Raw genomic sequence first — 10,250 nt, forward strand, 5'->3', positions numbered from 1 at the left:
GATACAACCAACTACTGGTCTCTACTCGTCCGCAGCACCAGAGAAAGAAAGAAACCAAGCAGCAAGAGAAGAAACTACTGTACGGAACCAATGTTGCTGGTTGTTGTTGTTGTTGTTAAGTGCCATCGAGTCGGGTCCGACCCATAGCGACCCTGTACAGGGTTTCCGAGGGTGTAAATCTTTACGGGAGTAGAAAGCCTCATCTTTCTCCCGCGGAGCGGCTGGTAGTTTCGAACCACTGACCTTAAGGTTCGCAGCCCGATTCATAACCACTACGCTATCCTTAATGTTGCTGGTAAGTGCTGTCAAATCAGTTCCAACTCATAGCAACCCTGTCTGCGTTGGGTTGCCAAGGAGGAGCTGCCGACCTTGTGGTTAACCGTCCAGCGCTTATCCTAAAGCCCCACACCAGAACTCCGAGAGGACCAACAGCTCACACAAATCACAGCCTCATCTAGCCTAAGACCAGAAGAATTATGTAGATGATGCCCACTTACCCACCGTTCTGACCAGGGATACAAGAGAGAGCAAAATGTGGAACAAAACTCAATTTCTTTAAAAAAGGTCAGACTTGCTGGACCAACCCTGTCGCGACGACTCCAATACTGTCACGCTAAAACACCATTTAAACCTGGAGCTGAAACTACTCCCAAAGGTTGACTTATAACCAAATAACAGATTCACTCATAAAATAAATAACATTACCCATTACTACTATGCTTTTTTGGAGTCCTGGTGTGGCACTGTGGGATAAAGTATTGGACCACAAGGTGACAGTTCAAACCCACCAGCTGCTCCTTGGAAACCCTATACAGGGTCAATATGAGTTGGAAATGACTCCAAGGCTCTTAATAACAACAACTATATTCCTTAAAAAACACAATCAACAATATGAGACCAAATGGTCAACATTTACCCTAAAACAAAGATAAGTAAGTAAGGGGTACAACAGTGATGCTAGATGAATGGAAATGGAACAAGAATGAAAATAATAGAATATTGACACAATATGAAAAATGTAACCCATGTCACTAAACAATATGTTTGGAAATTACTAAATTACTAAACCTAATTTGCTGTATAGATTTTCACCAAAAACATAATAAAATATTATTTAAAAAAAAAAAAACCTAGGTTTAAATAATAACTGTGTTAAGATTGGTCAAGGTATTTACCTCTCTGAAGCTACAATTTTCTTATTTGAAAACAAAGTTAATAAATGCAACCTTGAAGTGCTACTGGTGTATAAAACCCCCTTTCTATAAAATACACTATTCTGGTACAGAATAGGGGCTCAAATTGGTGAGAGTTCCCCTACTCTTTCTCTTCTTTGAGAGAAGGGATGATGTTTTGTCTCTGGTCTCTAACATCAGATTCTACACATAATAAATATTTAATAAATGTTACATGAAATGCATTGATTGACAAGCTTTACAGTTAAAAAATAAAAATATATAAACCTTACCTTGGTCTTTAGAAGTTCTTTTTAAGTCCCCTCCCCTTGCCCACACACTTCATTATTCTTCTCTCTTTGGGTAACATGAACTTTTTTTGTACTCAGAAATTTTAAATGGCTAACAGAGCACCTCGGGATTCTTTCCTCAGGCCATTATCCTTCTCTTTCAAGTTGTGCTCAGCAAGATTATTTGGATATTGGAGCTAAAAACGGTCAGATTACAAGTAGAGGTCCCTGAAATGTAACATTCTCCATTGAAGGATTCTGGAATTACACCAAGCATAAGGGAGGGGTTGCTCTTCCCCAAAGAGCTGGTCATTCTGAAAAAAGTCTTTGTTTTAAGGCTTTGCAAAACTGCACTTGTGGAATCTCGTCCTATTCAGATTCCCAGCACTATCCTGGGTACTGCTCAGATCTAGAGTGTAAAACAAAACACCCAAATCTTCATGTATTTCTAACCAAAAAAAATGCCATTTTCTGAGCCTTGATCAGTTTGATGATCATCATTTTGGAGCCAAACTGACTGATTTCACAGTAAACTGCCACAATGATGGTAGCTAACTATAGCCTTCAGGATGGATTATATCACCACATAAAACAAAATCATCACAACATCCTGATAAACACCTCTTTAAGGAGCTCTGGTAGCATAGTGGTTATGAATAGGGCTGTGAACCGCAAGGTCAGTAGTTTGAAACTACCAGCTGTTTCACAGGAGAGAGATGAGGCTTTCTGCTACCGTCAAGATTTACAGCCTCGGAAACTCTGCACAGGGTCAACTATGAGTTGGGACTGACTCCATGGCACATAACCACCTCCACCAAAGACCTCTTTAAAGTGTTAAAAAAGCAAAGATGTCACTTTAAGGACTAAAGTGTGCCTGACCCAATCCATGATGTTTTTCAATCACACCATATGCACGTGAAAGTTGGACTCTGAATAAGGAAGACCAAAGAACAATTTATGCCTTTGAATTATGTTGTTGCTGTTGTTGTTTTTAAATCCATCCAGTCAGTTCCTTCCCATAGCGACCCTGTATAGGGTTTCTAAGGAGCGGCTAGTGAGCTTGAACTGCAGACTTTGAGGTTCAAACTGACTTTGCAGTCTGACAGATTAACCCACAGCACCACACCAGGACTCTGTTCCATGGTATATTTAATATTCCTGTTGTTGGCTAAGAATATTAAATATGTCATGGACTGCCAGAGAAACAAACAAATCTGTCTGGGAAGAAGTACAGCCAGAATGTTCTTAGCAGTGGGGATGGTGAGACACTGTCTCACTGTCAGGAGGGATGAGTCTCTAGAGAAGGATATCATGTTTGGAAAAGTGTGGGATCAGAGTAAAAGACGAAGACACTCAAGAAGCTAGAGTGACACCGTGGCTGTAACAATGGGCTCATGGAGAGCTAGGACTGTGCCAATGGCATAGGACCAAGGCAGTGTGTCCTTCTATTGTACACAGGGTCTCTATAAGCCAGAGCTGACTTGATGACACTTAACAACAACAACAACACAGTGCATGGTATTGTGTTAGATACATCATGTCCATTATCTCATTGTTTTATCACCAAAACCCTGCCCTACCCCACTGCAGTTAAGCCTATAACAACTCATGAAAACCCCATAGGCCAGAGGGTGTCTGATCGGATGACTTCATCTTTCCCTCAAGGGTTCTAAATGCAAACCTTTAAGATAGAAGCCTAATGCTTAACCCACTGTGTCACCAGGATCCTTTTGTAATATTGTTATCCCCATTTTGCAGATAAGAAAACTAAGGTTCCAACAGTCAAGTAACTTCGCCCAAGGTCATATAGCCAATAAGTAGCAAAGACGCCCCAATTCAAAACCCATCTGTCAGGTTCAAATCCCATTCTATTCCTATTATCTTCTCTATGCCACCTCTTTAAACGTCTATGAAAGAAGGTCCATTCTGTTTAGAAACACTCGAGAAATTAAACAGTTGGGATTGATCTTTTAGATCCCTTCCCCCTGTAATATAACTATACACACACACACACACACATATACACTCATTCGTATGGTTCTCTGGGATTTGTTGTGGGATTTTTTTGAAGGAAATATAAGGAGGCCTAACATTGTAAGATTGGCTTATCAGTATTTAATAACAACTTTTGGATCAAAACTCTGCAGAACCTTATTTATGGACAGACAGTTACTGTTAAGCAGAGACTTTTTATACAACCTTTTCATCTGAGGATGTTGTACTCTTCTACTGCCTTTCTATTAGTGAGAGATGGAGTGTGAAATTTGCTGGCCCTGCCAAGATTATCCCATTAAATTATCTGCCCTCTCTCAGTGTAATTCACTCAGGAGTAACAGTTGGAGACGCAGGTCCTGTGCATGTCCACGCCTGGGCATTCTGGGGGGAGAGTGTGAAGGAGAAAGTTCATGTGTTAGTAGCATCCCAATGGCATAACATCAATCCACGTCTCACTGCCTTACCAAAATAAAGTGGATGCCACAATTATCCTATTCCTAAACAAACTGAAAACCCCAACCGAGCTTACGGCAACAAAGAGAGAGCCTTTTGACTGCTGTTTATTTTCATTTTGTATTCGTTAGCTTTTTAGATATTCCTGGCATGCAAGTCAGGCTCCGTGTAACAAGCAGCTGCATTTAGTTAAGGATTTTCGAAGAGTCTCCCCCCTCACACACTCTCTTCCCCTTTCAACTCTGGAGAACTTTCTCAGACTTGCAGAAGACTATTCCTTTCTCATCCTATGTCTACAGACCAGTTTCTCCTGTCACACCTCTGGGAAAGTTGAAGGCAAGACTGAGGCCCTTCTAAGAAAGAAGACTCAAAAGTCTTGAATGCTTCCCAGCTGGGGCTGGATTTGCCAGGGTCTGATCCACCCTGGGACCTTTGAGAAAGCAAGCCATCACTCCTGAGAGAGCACTCTAATAAATCACCCCATCCTCCACCTACAGCTGGAGTTGTATACCAAGATGCAAATACACAAGCATTTCATGAAAATATGCCTCATATCTGGTTGGAAGAAAGTGCCAGGCAAACTCTGGAAACCACAACACAGTTACAATTCATTACAATAATGTAATTCCTCCTGGTCAGTGACACTGGTCATCAGAGACACTTCAGCTTCTGGTCTATGTCTGCGTTGCATAAACTGGCTCAGGGAATTCAAGCAAGGGAGGGAAAATTGAATTTTGCTGTCTCAGATAATTTCTTATAGCCCCTAGACTATGGTTTAAAAACCTTCTCTATGTTGCCTTTGGATAATCTTTGATCCATACATAAAGAGAGTATAAATTATAAAACTTAAAACAGTACAGCAGTTAAGATAAGAGCATGAGGCTAGCCCTCGTCCTGGTGTGGCACCATAGGATAAGCATTTGACCTCAAGGTTGGTTTTAACCACAAGGCTAGCAGTTCAAACTCACCAGCTGCTCCTCAGAAACCCTGCACAGGGTCACCAGAGTCTGTAAGACAACAATAGTACTTACCAACAACCTTCGGAAAGTACCTTAACCTCTCTGTGCCTAAGTTTGTTGTTATTGTTGTTATGTGCCGTGGAGTCAGTTCTGACCCATAGCGACCCTGTACAGGGTTTCCGAGGCTGTAAATCTTTACGGGAGCAGAAAGCCTCATCTTTCTCCCACTGAACAGCTGGTAGTTTCGAGCTGCCGACCTTGTGGTTCGCAGCCCAATTCGTAACCACTACAGTACCAGAACTCCTGTGCCTAAGTTTACTCATCTGTAAAATGAAATCATATGTCAGCTCCCTTATAGGGTTGTTGTGAGAATTCAATCTGTCAATACTTGTAAAATGCTCAGAACACTGACTGTTGCATTATAAGGATTGACTACGTGTTTGTTAAATAAATTCCACAAACAGAGGCATCTAAGAATGCTTGGATACCGGAAAACAATTTCTTAGTTGAGGTCACAGGGTTCTCTGGTTCCTAATTAACAGCTAGTCCTGGTGGGAGGAAACTGAGAAATGAAGTGAGGCAAGGCTCCAGGGAACGTGCTGACCCAGACCAAGGTCTGCTATCCCCACCAACATTCGACCCCTTTCAACCTACCCAGGAAGACAACTCGTTGCCCCAGGCATCACATGCTCCAATTCAGTAGTTCCTATCTTTTGGGGGTAGCAGTTTTCTTGGAAAATCTGATTGTGTAGACACACAATCCTATTAAGATGCACACAAAACTTTATGTTTATTTCTGGGGATTCACATATGCTCAATGTATCTTCAGTTAAAATTCTCTAGGTTGGATGCTCTACTCTAGTTCTTGATACGCATGGCTTAAGTTTTATATACACTCCTGTGAGGTTCAGAATAACAAATGGGCATTCCTAGAATATGATAGAAAATAAATTCATACTCAGGATGATCAGACTCGAAAAGCATCAATGGTTAATGCTCGTAACCATTAAATGATACTGCCCAATTCTAATAGACTCCCTTCATAATAGAAGATGAAGCAAGAAAAGTAAAACTCCTTAAAGATATACCATGTTAAATTTTTACAGAGAAAAGGGAATAATAGCTCTATTATACCTGCTGTCATTGAGTAGATTCCGACTCAAAGCAACCCTATAAGACACAGTAGAATTGCTCCATAGTGTTTCCAAGCCTGTAAATCTTTACGGGAGCAGACAGCCTCATCTGTTAGCAACCTTTCCATTGGCAGCCCAATATTTAACACACTGTGCCAACAAGGCTCCTAGCACTAATATAAATATGACCCAAACCACTATTCTCCATTCATTCAACAAAAATCTATGGTAACTTACTGTATACTTAATTGTTAGTTAGTGTTGACTCCAACTGATAGCAACCCCATGTGTGCAGAAGAGAAGCACATCATAGGGTTTTCAAGATAGGACATTTTGAAAGCAGATTGCTCATCTCCATCTTCCCAGGAGCCTCTGGGTGAGTTGAACGATCAACTTTTCAGCTAATAGTAAGTATATGCATATGTGTGCATAGTAAGTATATGCATATGTGTGCATACATATATATACATATTTGGTGTATATACCTGTGATTCATATATATATATATATGGTGGTGGTGGTTATGTGCCGTTGAGTCGGTGCCAACTCATAGCGACCCTGTACAGGGTTTCCAAGGCTGTAAATCTTTACAGGCGCAGAAAGCCTCATCTTTCTACCGCGGAACAGCTGGTAGTTTCGAACTGCCGACCTTGAGGTTAGCAGCCCGATTCGTAACCACTACGCTACCAGAGCTTCTAGAAGAAAGAGAAAGGTTATTAAAAGCCAAAATTGAGTTTTTAAAAGGATTCCTACTTAAATAGCAGGCAGATAAAGCCAGGCATCAGAATAGCAAAACAGCCTACCAGGTATGCTGAATCAATCAAAATTAACTACTTCCAAAACACTGCAAGAAGCAGTTTAACTACAGTATATCCTTTGTCTACCTAGTCTGTGTGGCGCCCCCTAGTGAGTCAGGGAGGATTTGCAGGCATGTTCAATCACGTTTGGGCTAGTTGACATGGGCCCTGGTGTTCTCACCTGGAAAGTTGACAATCTTACTGCCATCAAGAGACTCTTATTCTAATAAGTAGATAGCACAAACCCTATTAAAATGATACAGGAAAGTTTCCAAAATGACAGCAAACACAGTAGCAGGCTACTTCTCTCTGGTTCCAACCAGGCAAACCACAAAATCCATAAAAGAGGATTCTGAGAAAGGCCCAGGTAAATTCCTAAGGTCATAAGCTCTGGATGAAGCTATAATGGCTTCAGCTTCCTAGAGAGGTTTAGCTTTGGGTGTGTGGGAGGTAGACTGGGATATAAACATGAATAACCTAGAAAACATAAATTTAAAGGATCACATTTTCTGGCTGACAAAATAGAAAAGAGATGGGATAAATGCTGAGTTTTTTGTTGTTGTTGTTTTTTTAATTAATGAAACAACTTTCTTAAGCTGATTTCCTGAGGCACTGCTGGGTTACCTTAGGAAGCCTGGATCTGAAGAGCAAAGTAAATCTGAGTTCCACTGGAAACCTTGTCCCTTAAGAAAAGGTGAAACATTTGAAAAAATGGGAAAGGAGTTATAAAGTAACCAATAAAATAATAGTAATAGATTTGAGCTTATTGTAGAGGGGTATGGAATAGACACTGCTCATAAACAATTTTTAAAGAAGAAGGAAAAGGAATTAAGTTGACAGAATTTGGGTGGTTATTGCTAACGTTGCCTCTCACTCCACAAAATCACTGCATAGACATTTATTTAAGCAGTCATGACAAAAGAAAGGTGCACTCCTATATCCTACCTCCAGGGGCTGTGTTGTAAAAACCGGCGCTGTTGAAAGGTTATGTACAAAGTAAAGGACTCAGAAAAGCAAATAACCACGTTAACCAAGGCTCCAACCTGTACTCTACTTCAGCTAGATTCACCCTGAGTATCTCCCACCTGGTTTTATGGACAACTTGACTTCAGAAGAACGTTTACTTTACACTGGCATTAGGATCAGCACTGCACTGCAAACCACAGGTCGGCAGTTCAAACCCACCAGCTGGTCCTCAAATACCCACTCTATGAGTGGAAAGCTGATTCAACTGGGTACTTCACAACAACAACAACATGGGCCATTTTTAACTTTGCATCCAGGTGTTGTGGCATGGGGCCAGATGTTTGGCATCAAACATCCATGTGACCAAACTGTTTATATTTCATTACGATTTTTCATCAGGATGGTACACTCCCTGCTGATGTACATCTTAATTACAATTAGGAGCTGTATTCACCCAGAGGAGCCTCCAGATTAGAAGCACAATCACACTATAGGATCAATTTCCAAATCATCCTCAAAAAATGTTGCTCCCACTTGCCCAAAATCATTTCTAAGAAATCCAAATTCACACACAACTTCCTTCCAGATTGTGTTTTTTACCAAGAAAATGATTCGCTGTTAGTTAAAAAAAACAAAAACTGTATTCATGTTGTATGCAGTAAACAACCCAATCTTTTCTTTTCCTAGGCAAAGCGTTAACTTAAAAATGAAAGATAACAAGATAAAGACACCGAGATCCATTTATTCGCTCTGGTTTGGAGCTGAGAGTGGAGCAGGGAACAATTCAAGGGCTTCAACACCCCCTCAAGGGATGCAAGTTAAAAGTGAGGCCCCAGATCCTGAAGACTTTAATCAACTTTCCCCCTCCAACCTCCAAAGAAAGAATCAGTTGTATCCACAGGAGCAGCCAAGCTCTTCCCCCTCATTGTGTACCGGCTCACACTCAGCAAGAATCGAAGCTTCCCGCAGAGAACTAAGACGCTCAGGCTTTCGGTAGAGTCTTTCTCTAACTGTTGCAATTGTCTTCGGAGATTACCAAAATCAAGTATGCATTAGATGGCTTCCCCCCCTGTTTGTAACACACAAACACACACGTTCACACCCAGAGAACTTTGGAGCAGCGGACGGACTCTGACAGAATATTTTGCACAAAGTGGCGACAGCGCACGCGTTTTGGCCTCCATCGTGACCCTCAGGAGAAACTGAGAGCCGGGGCGAGTGGAGAGGAGAGGCCAGCGGAGCCTTAGGAGGGCAGGGCTTTTGTTTCCCTTGGTCCGCGGACAGATCAAGCCCAACTGGGTTCTCACAAGCACAACTCATAATACAAATTCCCTCCTGGACCACTCTTTGCAAGAGGGCATACAGACTTCCTGAGCACCGATTGGGGCGCAATGGAGGTCCAGGGAAAGATGGGGTAACAAACAGTACGGAAGTGCCCCCGTCGCCCCAAGAATCCTGACCCCTCCAAGCTTCCTGTCAGCGCTGATAACTGCAGCTGTGAACGGAGGAAGACGCCTGCGGGCGCGCCCCCGGGCGCACCCCGGACTCACAGCGGTGCATCAGAGCTTCGCCCACGCCTGCCTGCCCGGAGGACCAGAGTCACATTTGCAAGACCCTCGGTGGGTCAGCGGCAACCCCCAAGGAGGGCGCGGCGGCTTCCTGTCCGCACAGGGCCCCGCTGGCTGAGAGAAGATCCACAAGGGCCAAGGCGGCCGGGGCCCGCGTCCTAGCCTCTCTGGCGCGCGGGATGCTCGGGTGCCTCTTACCTTGGGCAGCTCCGCGCGCAGCCAGCAGCAGCGCGGCCAGCAGCGCCAGGAGCGGCGGGCGCGCCCCGCGGCGGCGCGGCCGGTGCATTTCTCTTCTCGCGGCGACTGCGGCGGCGGCGACTCCCGATCCGCGCGCAGAACATCCACGGGCTCTCCCCGAAGTCCCGGCCACCTCGTCCCGGCCGCTCTCCCTCACAGGATGCCTGTGTTGTCTGCAGAGTTCTTTGTCCCTCTAACCTGCTCTTTCGGCTTCTCCTGGCCGCCTCTGGACCCCGTAAACGCGGTCCCTCCCCAGTCCTCCGGCTGCAGCCTCGCCTCGACCGGCCGGCCTGTAAATCCCGGACTGTTCCGCTGGAGCTCTCTGAAGGCGAGTTTCCCCAACCCGGACTCTGAAAAGAGCGCTCCCTACACCCGGGAGCTGCGGTCCTGGGGCTCCCTCCGTAGCAGTTGCGGCGACTCCTCCCGCTCTTCGCACTCCCTCTCTCAGCCTCCTTCAACTTGTCACTTTCCACCAACTCTCCAGCTCAGCGTCCGAGACCCGACCAATGGCAGGCGTTGGTCCAGGCCGGCGACCCAGCGCCCTCTGCTGCCGCCTCTCCACACCGCACTTTCTCTGGCTTTCCAGAGAGTCCTTCAGGCTCCTGCGTCTCGCGCGCACCCATCTCCCCCCTCCCCCATCACGTTCAGGCCCGCAGGCAGAACCAAGCCCAGCGGGTCTC

The 10,250-nt window shown here is 44.3% G+C and overlaps 1 protein-coding gene across 1 annotated transcript in view; it reads right to left on the reverse strand.

The window, feature by feature from the left end:
* Positions 1-9,999, reverse strand: part of ROR1 (receptor tyrosine kinase-like orphan receptor 1) — a 564,029-nt gene extending 554,030 nt beyond the window's left edge. Inside the window, exon 1 of the mRNA XM_006862461.1 lies at positions 9,532-9,999. Coding sequence (XP_006862523.1) covers positions 9,532-9,619 — 88 coding nt within the window. The 5' untranslated portion in view covers positions 9,620-9,999. The remainder of the gene's footprint in view (positions 1-9,531) is intronic.
* Positions 10,000-10,250: the final 251 nt, after the last annotated feature.

The sequence above is a fragment of the Chrysochloris asiatica genome, unplaced genomic scaffold (genome assembly GCF_000296735.1).
Source record: "Chrysochloris asiatica unplaced genomic scaffold, ChrAsi1.0 scaffold00048, whole genome shotgun sequence".
NCBI lineage: Eukaryota > Metazoa > Chordata > Mammalia > Afrosoricida > Chrysochloridae > Chrysochloris > Chrysochloris asiatica.